This window comes from Mustela lutreola, chromosome 1, assembly GCF_030435805.1.
Source record: "Mustela lutreola isolate mMusLut2 chromosome 1, mMusLut2.pri, whole genome shotgun sequence".
NCBI classification, from domain to species: domain Eukaryota; kingdom Metazoa; phylum Chordata; class Mammalia; order Carnivora; family Mustelidae; genus Mustela; species Mustela lutreola.
In genome coordinates, this window is record NC_081290.1 from 180,606,830 (window position 1) to 180,622,769 (window position 15,940).

General features: G+C 38.7%; 1 protein-coding gene across 2 annotated transcripts in view; it reads left to right on the forward strand.

Moving 5' to 3' along the window:
* Positions 1 to 15,940, forward strand: part of CUL5 (cullin 5) — a 92,069-nt gene that overhangs the window by 68,811 nt on the left and 7,318 nt on the right. For both annotated transcript variants that reach the window (XM_059179655.1, XM_059179660.1), the window contains 8 exons: positions 1,667 to 1,731; positions 7,874 to 8,006; positions 8,816 to 8,947; positions 10,455 to 10,578; positions 11,724 to 11,899; positions 12,424 to 12,585; positions 13,324 to 13,442; positions 14,044 to 14,167. In XM_059179655.1, the coding sequence (XP_059035638.1) occupies positions 1,667 to 1,731; positions 7,874 to 8,006; positions 8,816 to 8,947; positions 10,455 to 10,578; positions 11,724 to 11,899; positions 12,424 to 12,585; positions 13,324 to 13,442; positions 14,044 to 14,167 (1,035 nt within the window). The remainder of the gene's footprint in view (positions 1 to 1,666; positions 1,732 to 7,873; positions 8,007 to 8,815; positions 8,948 to 10,454; positions 10,579 to 11,723; positions 11,900 to 12,423; positions 12,586 to 13,323; positions 13,443 to 14,043; positions 14,168 to 15,940) is intronic.

A 15,940-nucleotide genomic window follows, 5' to 3' on the forward strand; every position in this document is an offset into this window, starting at 1 on the left:
AACTTTCTCCAGTAGTGTTTTTTCCCCCTATTTTTAGGTGGGTAGGTAGGTAGGTAGAGAGAGAGAGAGGGTCAGAATGGCTTTAAGGGAGGCTAGAGGTGTAGTGTGCGTTAGTTCAAAATATTGAATGGAGTGGCCAGCCAAAGCTCTGTTGAGGAGGCGTCTGAATCAGGATTGAAAGTAATTAAGAAATAAAGTCCTATGGCTTTCTGAGGGAAGAGTATCCAGCAAAAGGGACAGCTTAAAAAGCTGTAAGACAGGAATTTACCTGTCACATTCCAGAAACAGGAGGAAAAAAGGTCAGTGTGGCCCGAGTGGACGGAGTGAGGGGAGGAGTACAAAATGAAGTCAGAGACAGTTGGAGGCCAGATCGCGGAAGACCCCGAGCTAGGGAAGGCAGTTTGGTTTTCACCCCGAGGAGGATCGAAAGTCATTAGAAGGTTTTGAACAGAATGGGTATGACTTACATTTTAACAGTGTCACTTGGTTGCTGCAAAAAGAATCGACGGAAGGGGGGCAGGAGAAGTAAGAATGTCGGCTCAGAACCTATTTAAGTAATTCATAAAGCAATGCTGGAGGCTGGGCCCAGAACGATGGTTGTTAGAGGCGGTCAGAGCCGGTCCGATACTGGTGATGACAACAGACTGCACGAGATTTGCCAAGGAATCCGATGTAGAACGTGATAGAGACCAGTCAGGGATGACATTTAAATTTTTGTTCTGATTGATTAGAAGCACATGCTTGCTGAGGTTGTTAGATTGGGATGGTCGTTAGATTGGGAGCTCAGTTTTGGACAGGCTAACTTTGAAACGTTCATGAAACATCGGTGTGGCAGTCAGTGTCCAGTATGGCGTGTAAGGGAGAGAACAGACCTGAATAATAAATTTGGGAGCTTTATCATATGGATGGCATTTAAAGTGCTGACACCGGCCACGCTCACCAGTGTAATGAGTGAGGATGGAAAAGTCAAGAGACCAAGGTCTGGCCTGGGGCACTGTCGGTTTTGTTAGGAGAAAGATGAAGAACCAAGCTTTCGTGAGGAGAGCGCAGAGTGAGTGGAGGGAGCCGGAGAGTACAGTGTCGGAGACAGCATGTGGGACAAGCACTTCCAGGACGAGGGCATGGTGCTGGTTTCAAGTGCTGCTGCCGGGGCGCCGGGGGTGCTCAGGCGGTGAAGCGGCTACCTTCAGCTCGGGTCATGGTCCCGGGGTCCTGGGATCCAGCCCTGTGTTGGGCTCCCTGCTCAGTGGGGAGTCTGCTTCTCCCTCTCCTCCCTGTTTAGATTTAAATAATGATTTATTTGTGTGCCTAGGAACAGTGGACGGGGAAATATGATGGAGGAGAAATGAGAGGGAATTCTGTTCACCTCGGTTTTATTAGCATCACAGGGAGGCCCGTCCTCTCGGAAAGTCTCTGCAGGGATTAAATGGGGGAGGCTGAAGGGAAGGACGATGTGTGAAGTGTGTTCTGGGGGAGTGTGCACAGAGTGGTACGGCCGTCAGGCAGCCCTGAGACCCCACTTGAGAACAATGCCAGTCCTGACGTGAGAGGGAACACGCTGAAGTCATGGCTTGAAAAATTCTGTCAGGCCACAGACACCGTTAAAATACCAAACTATATTTTAAATATTAAAAATAATGTTCATTTCATTGTAAATTCTTTGCAGGCATATAAAGCAGTTGTTAATGATGCTACCATATTTAAACTTGAATTACCTTTGAAGCAGAAAGGGTAAGTTTTTAAAAATCACGTTTAAGATTCTTAACTTTTTTGGAGTGTTTTAGACATTATTGGGTATTTGTGGTGTCCTGTCTCCCTAAAATCTGTTAGGTTTGATTTTTGCTGCTGCTTTTTTTTTTTTTTTTTACCTGTATGATTTTTACTGCCTTTGAATATTAAAAAATCTTAGTTTTTAATTTCATATTATCTCGTGTGGTCATTAAAAAAATGTTGATCTTAGGGCGCCTGGGTGGCTCAGTGGGTTAAGCCGCTGCCTTCGACTCAGGTCATGATCTCAGGGTCCTGGGATCGAGTCCCGTATCGGGCTCTCTGCTCAGCAGGGAGCCTGCTTCCCTCTCTCTCTCTCTCTCTGGCTGCCTCTCTGTCTACTTGTGATTTCTCTCTGTCAAATAAATAAATCTTTAAAAAAAAAAAAAAAAAAAATGTTGATCTTATTTTTTTAAGTGGAAAAGTGTTCTTAATCTTTTAGAATCTCTATGTGATTTTTTCTCCTTATTAGTCTCTAAAGTTACTTTATTACTTATAAAAACATAGAATATAACTCAATTCACCATACTGAAAGAGGGAAGTCGATTTTAATGTAAATATTTATATTGCCATTTAAAAAAAATCCAAAATATAATGAATTAAATGGATACATTGATAAATTAAATTTACAAATTGGTAAAGCTGAGCTAGTTACGGTACCTTTAGAGTAGTACTAAGCACTAAGGTTCATTGGAAAAATGTTTTGATATACTTTCTAGCTAAGAATTGCTATTTTACGGGCTCCCGGGTGGTTCAGTAGGTTAAGTGTCTGCGTTTGGCTCAGGTCATGATCCCAGGGTCCTGGGATTGAGCCCTGCAATTGGGCTCCCTGCTTGGCAGAGAACCTGCTTCTCTGTCTGCTGCTCCTCTGCTTGTGTTCCCTCTTTCTTTCTCTCTCTGACGAATAAAATCTTTTTAAGTGTGGGGCGCCTGGGTGGCTCAGTGGTTTAAGCCGCTGCCTTCGGCTCGGGTCGTGATCTCGGGGTCCTGGGATCGAGTCCCACATCGGGCTCTCTGCTCGGCGGGGAGCCTGCTTCTCTCTCTCTCTCTCTCTCTCTCTCTGCCAGCCTCTCTGCCTACCTATAATCTCTCTCTGTCAAATAAATAAATAAAATCTTTAAAAAAAAAAAAAAAAAAAAAAAAAAAAAATCTTTTTAAGTGTTGTTTTTATTTTTAGATTTTTTAAAGTTCTTTTTTCTTTAATATTTATTTGAGACAGCACGTGCATGTACATGTGCTTGGAGGGGTTAGGGGCAGAGGAGGAGACACTCAAGCAGACTCCCTGCTGAGGACTTCAGGTGTGTTCATCCTCCCTGAGAATGACTTCGGCTACTCCCTCCCCCGCCTCCTTCCCGAGGCAGCCGTCCTTCTGATTACTGCAGCTGATTACTTTTGCCTGCTCTAGGACTTCATATAAATGGAATAATACAATATGTACTTTTGTGTGTAAAGTTTCTCTCAGTGCAGCGCAGTGTTTTGTGATTTGTCTGTGGTTTTGCACATCACAGTGGTTGGTTTTCCCTGGTGTTTGTACTGCTTTATCCTCCCGCCAGTGCCAGTGGATCCTCATTTTTACCAACATTTAGTGTTATTTTAATTTTAGTCATTCTAGATGTGCGTAGTGATCGTCTTGGTGTGGTTGTAATTCCATTTCCCTTAAGACTTCATTGGTGTCGAGCACTTTCTCTTGTACTGTTTGGCTTTTTTTTTTTTTTTTTTTTTAAAGATTTTATTTATTTATTTGACAGAGAGAGATCACAAGTAGACAGACAGGCAGAGAGAGAGAGCGAGGGAAGCAGGCTCCCTGCTGAGCAGAGAGCCCGATGCGGGACTCGATCCCAGGACCCTGAGATCATGACCTGAGCCGAAGGCAGTGGCTTAACCCACTGAGCCACCCAGGCGCCCCTGTTTGGCTTTCTTGTATTTTACTTAAGTATCTGTTCCACTCTTTTGCCTGTTTTGTTTTGTTTTGTTTTTTTCCCCCCACAGCATTATTCCTTTTCATTAGGGGGCTATAACAGTTCTTAGATATTCTGTATGTAGACTGAGAGATACATGCTTTTCTTTTATGGTTTATGCTTTTTTATGTTTTGTCCAGAAAAGCTTTGTCTGTTTCTATCCCTATGACATGAAGATAATCTTTTTTGTTTCTTCTAGAAGCTTTAGAATTTTAGCTTAAGATCCATCTTAAATAAATGATTATTTATATTGTAAGTAGGGGGTTATATTTAATGTTTTTTTTCTTTTCCATATGGATAGCAGCTGGTTTCATCATCATTTGTTGGAAATACTTACCATCCCCACTGCATGGCTTCAGTGCATTTTGTCAAAAATCAAGTGACTTAAAAATATGTGTGTTATTTCTGTGCTATTTTATTCCATTTTTTAATTTGGATATCCTTAGGCCATTACTACATAGTTCTAATTAATACAGTTCTGTGGTAAGCCAAGTAGTTTAATTTTGTTCTTTTTTTCTATGAACTCTTGATGTTCTAGTATTTTGCTAGTATATAGAAATACAGTTGATTGTTGTATATTGATTTTATATACTGTTACCTTGTGTCAAAGCTATTCCAGTAGTTGTTTTGTAGATTTCTTAAGAGTTTTCTGTGTAAATAATCATGTAATCTGTGAATACTGTTTTACTCCTTTCTGATCTTCATACCACTTAGTTCTTTTTCTTGCCTTGCTACATGGTTAGGGTCTTAAGTACCGTGTCGAATAGAAGTGGTAAAAGTGGGTGTCCCTGTCCTTTTTGTCAAGCTTGTGGGGGACCTTTAATATTTATCGCTAGGTACAAAGTTAGCTGAGGGTTTTTCATATATGCCCTTATTTAGATTGCTTTTTATTTCTAGCTCGTTAAAAGTTTTGATAATGAATGGGTGTTGACTTTTATTAAGTGTTTTTTCTGTGTTGAAATGATCATAGGGTTTTTCCTCTAAATTCTTCTGATGTGGTAAATATATTGTGTTTTTTTGTTGTTGTTTTATTTTTATTTATTTATTTTTAAAGATTTTATTTATTCATTTAACAGAGATCACAAGTATGCAGAGAGGCAGGCAGAGACAGAGAGGAGGAAGCAGGCTTCCCGCTGAGCAGAGAGCCCATCACGGGGCTCGATTTCAGGACCCTGAGATCATGACCTGAGCCGAAAGCAGAGGCTTTCACCCACTGAGCCACCCAGATGCCCCTGTTGTTGTTGTTGTTGTTTTTAAAGATTTTACTTATTTATTTGTCAGAGAAAGGGTGAGCACAAGCAGGGGGAGCCGTAGGCAGAGGGAGAGGCAGGCTCCTCACTGAGCAAGGAGCCTGAGGCAGGACTTGATCCCAGAACACTGGGATTGTGACCTGAGCAGAAGGCAGACTCTTAACCAACTGAGCCACCCGGGGATCCCAGTACTTTGGTTTTTCTTAAAAAAATCACATTTAACCAAGGCTGAATTGCTAGGATAAACTCTACTTGGTTGTGATGCATATTATTCTTTTTATATATCCTGCACTCAGTTTGCTAATGATGTTGGTTAGATTTTTTTTTTTTTTTCCATCTATATTCATGAAGGATTTGACCTCTTTCTTTTCTGGTCTTTGTGCCCTGTATAATTTTCACTTTTATCATGTCTTTGTCATTTTTTGGTATTAGGATTAAGTTGGCTTTGTAAGGATTGATAGTTATTTCCTCCATTTGTATGTTCTAAATGAATGAGTGTAATTGGTATTACTTCTTCCTTACATGTTTGATAGAATTCATAAGTGAAATCATCCAGGCCTGGGGTTTTCTTTATGTGCAGATGTTGACCCCAGGTTCAGCCTCTTCAGATTTCTTAAGTAACTTAGTTTTAGTTGTGGCCAGGTGTGTTTTTCGAGGCCCTTGTTCATTCTAAGTTGTCAGACTTATATTAGAGCCTCATTAAGATGAGAAATAACATTCATAAGGAAACAGGGCCAGATACCGTAGTTGTAAATGAGTATGTGTATCTCTAAGTTTGTCCACTGAGAGGACCTAGCAGCAGTGACACCCCAAAAGCAAGGAACACAACTAGCACCAGATCTAGTCCACTAAATATTATTGTCCACTGAAAGAAGTTAGGGCTGTGTGAAAAATGACTGATTTTATCAGAAGTAGACTTCTTGACCAAACTGCAACCCAGCCCCTGGTTGGGTTGCCTGCCTCTCTGCCTGCTTGTGTGTCATAATGAAACAGTCAAGAACTGGGAACAGATGAGCTCTAAGACAGCCCTGGGGGGAAATGACACAGCCCCGAAAGGCCGACCACCATCTTCTCAGCAGGCCTGTTGGAGGAAGGGAGACAGGAGGCCTCCCTGCAGGAGGGTGGCGGCTCCTGCGGTAGTGCGGCACTGTCAGTGGGAATAAACTCAAAGAAACAGAGGGACCCTGGAGAAGCGAGCTAGTGGTCCTGCAGTGTCAGAAACACCTTCCCCAAGTGTGCCATGTGGAAGCTGGAGATCAGCTCTGGGTCCTCCCCTTCACATCTGCTCCCTTCTACACCCGAGGCCTCTGGTGGAAGTACCGGTCACCGTTTGCCCTTTCCACTTCCCGGGTTTTTCCTCCCTGCTTTGCAAAGAAAGGCGCACCTCTCTCTCTCATTATACTGCTGTGTGTTGCCTTAAAGGGATTATTTTGAAACGTTGGGATTGATGTACAGAGGATGAATTTCTGACAACTAGGTGTCAGGCCCTTTTGTTAGTCACATGGTTTCCATAATTTGATGCATTACTAAAAATGACCTTTTTTGTTAGATCTGTATGTATTTTTTAAGCATATAACTCAGGAGGTTCCCAACGAGTGGCGTAACATCAGAAAACCTTCCACTCCCATCTACTTACTTATGTGAATGATATTTTTTCAGGACAGATACACAGTTATAAAAATAAGAACTAGGACAAAAGTAGAAATAAAATTGTGGCTTCTGGATTCGTTAAGTAAGAGGGGGAAAAGTTTCATGTACCTCATTAAGATATTGTGTATGTTTTATACACACAGACACAACATAATTATGTTGTTTTGGTAAGTTGTGTACTTTTTTAAAAAATTATTTTTATTAGCATATATAATGTATTATTTGCCCCAGGGGTACAGGTCTGTGATCGTCAGGCTTACACACTTCACAGCGCTCACCATATCACATACCCTCCCCACCGTCCATAACCCAGCCACCCGTAAGTTATGTACTTAAAACAGGTTGAATTAACTCCATTCTGGGACACTTGAGTTTTGTATACACAAATTTTAGAATGTTGAATTTTAATTTATTTACATTCATAATTTAGAGAAGCCAGATAAAGAATAAATGCAAGACTTCCAAGCAGAAAAATACAGTACATCCAGAATTATTAAACAAACAAAAAACAATACATTGGCTTTTAGATTTTGTTTTAAAGATTTTATTTATTTGGCAGACAGCGAGAGAGGGAACACAAGCAGGGAAAGTGGGAGAGGGAGAGGAAGCAGTAGGCTTCCCGCTGAGCAGGGAGTCTGATATGGGGCTCCATCCCTGGACCCTGGGATCATGACCTGAGCCAAACGCAGATGCTTAACCTCACTGAACCACTCAGGGGCCCTGGTTTTTAAATTTTATTAGCAAAGTAAAGTAGAGATGCAGGTTCTTCATTGTTTCAGAAAAGTTTGCTTACTTTTCTAAAATGGATGATGGTAGGTATCACATAACTGTGGAATTTAGGTTACCTTGGATATATCCCCAAAACAGTTTTTCTTGATATATTAATACCAAAAAGTTCTAAATGCTAACTTACAAAATATACACAACGTTTTCAAAAGTATTTAGGAAGTTAGTACCTGAATAAAAATTTTTAAAGATGATTGGCAGGGCCAGCACTCAGGGTGGGGTAGGCCGGTACCGGGGTACAGAATGTGGGTCTCCCTCTCAGCATCCTGCAGGTGCGCCTGTGGGAAATTAGGAGTCAGCGCCTCTTTGAGTTAGGCACCCTCCTTGTCTTGCTCCTCCTCGTCTCAGCCCTGATCATTGGGTTTACACAACATAAGGAATATGTGAAAAATTGGCTTTAAGAAAAATATTTGTAGGTATCATTCGCTTTTCATACACTGCTTTTAATTTGTTTTTTTTTAGGGTGGGATTAAAAACTCAGCCTGAATCAAAATGCCCCGAGTTGCTTGCCAATTACTGTGACATGTTGCTAAGAAAAACACCGTTAAGCAAAAAACTAACCTCCGAAGAGATTGAAGCAAAACTTAAAGAAGTGGTACATATGTATATTTTTTTAAATTTCAGCAGTTTTAATTACCTCACTTTGAATTTGTGTTGTGCTTACGAGACTTTGTGTGGTAGCAGCTAATGTGAAATTATACAGTGTAAGATCTCTGGAGGGCAGTTATTTCTCTTCCTGGGAATTTTTATTCTGTAGCTTCTAGAAAAGGGAAGAGTATTTAATTCTTCCCCCTTTCCTGATTCTTGTGAAGGAATTCATTGCTACCTCCTATTAAAGGACAAAGAAAGGGAAAATGGAGCTGATGGTGTTTGGAATGACAGTAGAGAGACTGGGGGGTTGTCCCTTCTTTCTTTTTGTGAGAGCTCAAAATAGAGAACTAGAAATGAGTGAGTATAGGTAACAATTGTTTTCATTTTTGTCTCCTGGCTGTTAGTGTCATTTGCTATAAGCCCAGGAATACAAGGAAGAAAAAAAGTAAGAAGATGGAAAATAAAGACAAGAAGGCTAAAGAGATTAGTGTCAGATTGAAGTGAAAAGGCTATACAGAAGAGAAATTTTGGGGAGAACCCTTAATTTTGATGTGAAGTTTTACACTATTTATTAAATCTGAAAAGTTGATGTTTATAGGAACTAAAAGGTTATTCGATTAAAGTCTCAAATTTGTTAGCTTTTAAAGGAGGGTATTGGGACTGGTCATTTTTATGAGATGGTTGGTTCAGTAGGCTTCTATCTGTGTATGTTTATGTAAATTTCTGTATTTTGACATTGGGGTTGTGGAAGGGTCTCAGTGAGAGTTGGCTAAGAATATACATGAATTGAAAGTAACTTTGTTTTCTATACAGCTGCTGGTACTTAAATACGTACAAAATAAAGATGTTTTTATGAGATACCACAAAGCTCATTTGACACGACGTCTTATATTAGACATTTCTGCTGATAGTGAAATTGAAGAGAATATGGTAGAGTGGCTAAGAGTAAGTAAATTTATATATATATATATATATATATTTTTTTTTTTAATATAGCGCATGGTTCTTATATGTGCTTAAGTAATTAAAATTTTGGTGATGTTAGTGTCAAAGAAGTACGGAACATTTTATAAGAGCATGGCATTCATTATATAAAATAAAGTGATACTAATAAAGTATATTTTCTTAATAAAGACTTTTAGTGAGACACTTTTGCTCTTAGTTTGCTTCTGATGTTTTGTACTTTTGTATTTCCACTTTCATTTGAATTGACCTTATTAAATGGGCTATGGGACAAATCATTGGTGTTTTCAGTACTAAATGCTTAACTGTAGGAATGTTTGTAAATAATGACTTTTATATAGTTAAAAGAACCAATACGTAAGAAATGATGGCTTATTTTGAGTAATGCTAATTTAATTATTAAATTCTCATACCAAAGTATTTTAAGTCTCTTCCTGTCAGTTCACTTAAATGGGATTTGCATTCTATTACAATGAATGTGTTGTATTCATTTATATGATGTTAAGATACATAATATTATATAAGATGATATAGTATAAAGTTTTTATTTATATTTATTTATATATATATAATATGTATTAATACTAATAAAGCTGTGTATTTTATATATAACTTTCATCTATATATATTTCACAATACGCATTTATAGATTGTCCTGCTTTGCATACTACAGGATAGTAAAAATTACTCTGCAGACTGACATTGTGCAAAATGATCTTAATGTTAACAATTAGTGGGAAAAATTATTGTTTTGTGACTCTGAGAAATTTCTGTTAAAACATTAAAAACTCTCTCTTACCTAGGGAAAAAAAAATATAAAAAGAGTATGTATTTAGTACATTGTAATTTAAGACAAAAGAAACTTCCAGAACTAAAGTACTGTTTCCCATAAAAATTTTAAGATTAGTTAGAAAAATATTTGCAATTCATATGTCCAATGCCTATGTATCTAGAATACATAAAGAACTCTTACAACTCCCCAGTAAAAAGACAGCTAAGGTACAAGTGGGCACAGAATTAAAGCAGACATTTCTTCCCAGAAGATACCCATGTGGCCAATGCGTGTATCGGAGATGTTGGACATCATTAGTCGTTAGGGAAACAAACACAAATCAAAACCGTAGTGAGATAGTTTTTTTACTTTACTCCTGCTTTTCTCCTAATGAGAATAAATTTTGTCCTTTCACACTTAATACATGGTGATAATGGAGAGTTGACGTGTGTTGTTGAGGGACTAGTGTTGCTGAACTCTGCTGTGGTGACTGATACATGTCAATTGGAATCATAAGGAGAAAGCCTGGGTGACCTGTACTGTCATTTCGTTTTTAAAAATCAAATTTAATACATATTAGAATATGAATATCTTAATAAAGGGGAATGATTTTATTTTAAAGCATCTAAGACTTAGTTTTCCGTTAAAAGTTTTTCCTACTAGTATATCAGATTATATATTATTATTCATTACCTCTTTTGTCTTTGCCTTTCATAGGAAGTTGGTATGCCAGCAGATTATGTAAACAAGCTTGCTAGAATGTTTCAGGACATAAAAGTATCTGAAGATTTGAACCAAGCTTTTAAGGAAATGCACAAAAACAATAAATTGGCTTTACCAGGTATTATTTTATAATTATGTGTGAGTGTATGTATATATACATATATATACATATATATGTACATATATATACCTTTTTAAAGAGAATATTTTTGTTTTCCAGTATATTAAAAATGAACCCTAGCTGTAACAGATACAAAGATGTTACAAAGTCCACATTCCTTGAAGACATCCAGCAGAACAGAATTTAACAGAATTTAGATTTGCTAATCCCTATTTTTATGTATGTATATATTTTTTTTAATTATTTTTAAATTATTTTTTAAGATTCATTTATTTATTTCAGAGAGAGAGCATGAGCAAGAAGGGCAGAGGGAAAGAGAGAGAGAGTCTCAGGCTGACTCTGTGTTGAGCTCAGAGCCCAACATGGGGCTCAAGTTTCATGACCCTGATGTCATGACGTGAGCTGAAACCTAGAGTCGGATGCTCAACTGACTGTACCACCTAGGCGTCCCTATTTTTTATTTCTTCAAAATAGCCCCAACTCACTGCCTGAGCTTTACATGTTTCAGACAAATCACGTAAAGAGACTAACTTACTTCTTTTTTATTTTAAGATTTTATTTATTTACTTTTAAGTAGGCTCCACACCCAGCATTCATGAACCCATGATCCTGAGATCAAGACCTTGGCTGAGACCAAGAGTTGGATGCTTCACCGACTGAGCCATCCAGGCATCTCCCCCCAACTCCTTTTTTAAAAGATTCTATTTATTTATTTGAGAGTGAGCACCAGCAGCAGGGTGGGGGAGGGGAGCAGGGAGCCCAACTCGGAGCTCAATCCCAGGACCCTGGGACCATGACCTGAGCAGAAGGCAGAGGCTTAACTGACCGAGCCTCCCAGGTGCCCCTCCCTCCCGTTTTTTTGTTTTTTTTTTTTTTTAATTTTTTTACATAGTCTCTACAGCCAGTGTAGAGACTCATAACCCCAAGATCAAGAGTTGCATGTTTCTTCAACTGAGCCAGCCAGGTGCCCCTCTAATCCTTATTATAATTTTTTTTTTCTAAAAAGACACTTTTAACAAAATATTTAGGGTTTTGTTCAGTTTTCACCAGTGCTTACCCAGTGTTTATATATTTGTTTCTTTTTTAAGTTTATACATTTTCAAGATTATTTATTTTATATTTTCTGATATTCTTGCCTATAGCTGATTCAGTTAATATAAAAATCCTGAATGCTGGGGCCTGGTCAAGGAGCTCTGAGAAAGTCTTTGTCTCACTTCCTACTGAACTGGAGGATTTGATACCTGAAGTAGAAGAATTCTACAAAAAAAATCATAGTGGTCGGAAATTACATTGGCATCATCTCATGTCAAATGGAATTGTAAGTGGATGCTGTGTTAGTTCTGACACTGGTTTGACTGAAAGTACCAGGGCTCCAAATTAGAGTTGCTGAAACAGAGAGATGTTTGTCTGTTTTGTACGTGCAAGTTTGAATGGGTTAGGAGGTCCAGTCCACGGAGTTATAGGACGTGGGCTTCTGGTTGTAGCAGCGCACTTCCAGTATTGCTCTTTGCAGATCCAGTAGGATCCTCATTGTGGCTGTCTTCCGGCCCAGCAGGAAGGGAGAGATGAGGGTGTGCCTTACTTCAGGAGCAACTCCTAGAAGTTGCCCCATCATTTCCACTCACATCTCATTGGACAGAACGGGTCACATGACCACACTTTGTCCCAGGGAGAGCTGGAATTTGAGCCTTTATTCTTACCATGTAAGAAAGGAAGAATGGGTATTGGAAGACAGCTAGCAGTCTTTTTCATGTTTAATCTCATGGAAGGGAGAGTATATGGTAGAGAGATGGTATTCGTTCTGAGGAGAGTCTCATCTTGATATTATTTTGTCTGTCATAGATAACATTTAAGAACGAAGTAGGTCAATATGATTTGGAGGTCACAACGTTTCAACTGGCTGTGTTGTTTGCATGGAACCAAAGACCCAGAGAAAAAATCAGCTTTGAAAATCTAAAACTTGCAACTGAACTCCCTGATGCTGAGCTTAGAAGGACTTTATGGGTTTGTTTTATGCTTTTTGTTTTTAAAGTTATATCCAGTCACAAGGCAGGAAATATTTGATGGCTTGCTTACAATAAATTTTTGAATTCATAACACTCTGAAAATGACCTTTAACCCAGAAATAATACACTTATGAGAGATATTAGTGCACTAATGAGGCATTCGTGGTAAGAAGTAAATTGAAAATAAGCAAGTTACTGAGAAGGTGAAAGACAAGAAAGAAAGGAAAAAAAAGTGAGAAAGACTGAGTTGGTGTTAAACGTTACCTGCGAGAAGTGTGACCAGAGATTTCATACTGAGAATGTGTTCAAAGATCTTATCATGACCAAAAATGTAAGAATTAGAAAACTTTGGTCTTTTTGAGAGCCTGCAAAATGTCCTTGTTAGTAGTCCACAGCTCCATTTTACCCTTACTCCACAGACCTCTTGAAAGTTCCATAATTGTCTAGAGGGAAAGAGCTGGCAAGTTGCTTTTGCAGTCATCGCCTCTGACCAATCCCTCTGGTCTCTTGTCCTGCTGTAAAGAGATCGTGTATTGCTTCCTTCCTCATAATGAGCTCCTGCTCCTGTTCTTTTCCCAGTGAACATTTACACTGTTACATTCACTGAGGTACCATGTGAAAGTTGAATTGTGATTTTGTGCTTATAATTTGTTCTCACCTCTTTTAGTCACGTTGAAGAATTGCTCTATGTGTTCCATACTGTTAATAGATTTTGTTTTCTTTTTGTTCTACATAGTCTTTAGTAGCTTTCCCAAAGCTCAAGCGGCAAGTTCTATTATATGAACCTCAAGTCAACTCACCCAAAGACTTCACGGAAGGCACCCTCTTCTCAGTGAACCAGGAGTTCAGTTTAATGTAAGGTTGACATTGGTTGATGTAAAATACAAACACCTTGTTTGAGTTTTGGTGATTTATTGTTAGCACAATAATGATTTTCCTTACATTGTATTTAAAACAGCATTCTAGGGTTATGCCATTTAGTTGTTTATTAAACATGGTAATGAACTAGAGATGCTTCTTATTTGTCAAGGAATACTTTTTGGTGTGTGATTATGTTGCTTTTCATCTTTAAACATCCTGTTGAACTCTAAGGAAGCTTCATTCACACAAAGCATTTTTTCCCCTAAGATCCATTTAGATGATAATGCTGAACAACAGCCCATATATCTTCCAACTGTCTAAGCGCGTTCGTGGCAGTATAAAGTATATTAGCTCTGTTATTACAGGGAATGCTGTCACCCATACGTAATAACTGAGCTTTCATTGTGTTTTGGGAGAATCAGATGGCTTCATTGTAAATAAAGCGGCATGTTGATTATTCGTTACTTTTCCTTTAGACAACTCTGGAGAGTAATTTTCAGAAATTTTCTAAGTCTTTTTTTCTCAGACTTTATTGCTATAGTATGATGTCAAAAGGCCTTCAACTGTAAAATACGTGATTCAATGTTTTTTGCAGAAAAAATGCTAAAGTTCAGAAAAGGGGTAAAATCAACTTGATTGGACGCTTGCAGCTCACTACAGAAAGGATGAGAGAAGAAGAGAATGAAGGAATAGTTCAACTAAGAATACTTAGAACCCAGGTTTGTATAAGGCGGAGTGTCTGTCTATACTTGGAAAAATTTTTGTTCTTTTTTAATCTTCAGGTATTTTTTTTTTAATTTAAAAGCATGTAGGCATTCAAACTGTTTGTAACAAAGAGCTAATTTTCATTTTCCTGGAATTTAAAAATTGTATTGCTGGCTTTCTCTTAGCTGCTGAAAGAGACATCTTTGATGGCCTCTAGTGGATTGTATTGGTTGGGCAAAACCTTGGTTTTGTTTTTTTTTTTGTTTTTTTTTTTTTGTTGTTTTTTTTAAGATTTTATTTATTATTTGACAGAGACACAGTGACATAGGGAACACAAGCAAGGGGAGTGAGAGAGGAAGAAGCAGGCCTCCCGCCGAGCAGAGAGCCCGATGCGGGGCTCGATCACAGGACCCCAGGATCACGACCCGAGCCGAAGGCAGATGTCTAATGACTGAACTACCTAGGCACCCCAAAACCTTGGTTTTGAGTTGTGTCTCCCTTTGATCAACTCTGACTAAACGTGTGTCCACAATAAGTTATAATTCCAGGATTGAAGTCTAAAAATTCTAATTTAATTTTAAGACATATAATTCCATTGTAATATGAAATTAGGGAATATTTTTGAAAACACCCAGTGTGAGGCTCAATTTCCTGACCCCAAGATCAAGAATCTCATCTGCTTCTGACTAAGCCAGCCAGGTGCCTCTACATTCACAAACTGTAGAGCTAGGGTTGTGGTCCCTTCTGAACATGATAAAGAACACTTATGGCCAACTGATGTGTGACCATTTTAACTTTAGAAATATTCTTATTAGGGATGCTTGGGTAGATCAGTCAGTTAGGCCTGTGCGTTCAGCCCAGGTCATGATCCCAGGGTCCTAGGATTGAGTCCCACGTTGGGCTCCTTGCTCAGCGGGGAGCCTGCTTCTCCCTCTCCCTCTGCCTGTCCCTGCTTGTGCTCAGTCTCTGTCTATTTCCATCTCTGACAAATAAGTAAAAATCTTAAAAAAAAAAAATTAGGGCGCCTGGGTGGCTCAGTGGGTTAAGCCGCTGCCTTCGGCTCAGGTCATGATCTCAGGGTCCTGGGATCGAGTCCCACATCGGGCTCTCTGCTCGGCAGGGAGCCTGCTTCCTTCTCTCTCTCTCTGCCTGCCTCTCAGTGTACTTGTAATTTCTCTCTGTCAAATAAATAAATAAAATCTTTAAAAAAAAAAAAAATTAAAACCAACCACTTTCACTGTTTTTATTTAATATTTGAAACTGCTGGCCAATTCAATAAAATATGAAACAAGAGGAAGATTAAAATAGTTCATCACTTCTAGATCATCTAGTATGATAAGGGAGCAGAGAAAAGATGAATAAAACTCTGGTGCTTTTCTATTTAGCAATAAATAAATTTTAAAAACTTAAGAGAAAGGGGGCACTTGGATGGCCCATTTGGTTGAGCATCCTACTGGATTTTGGTTCCGGTCATGATAGCTGGGTTGTGAGATGGAGCCCCATGTTTTGCTCCCTGTTCCGCAGAGTCTGGTTGAGATTCTCGCTCTCTGCCCCTGCCCCCACTTGTATGCTCTCCCTGTCTGTCAAACAAATTAATTAATTAAATCTTTAAAAAAAAAAAAAAAACTTAAAGGAAAAAAAGTAAAAGAAGAAACCATAGAATTCATAGGCACTTCTTTAAAAATTTGTGGCCCTTTACTGAGAGTCAAAAGGAGATTTGAGTAAATAGAAAGATCTTGCTCTTTTTCTCTTACTAAAATGTTTAATTGAGGGGCGCCTGGGTGGCT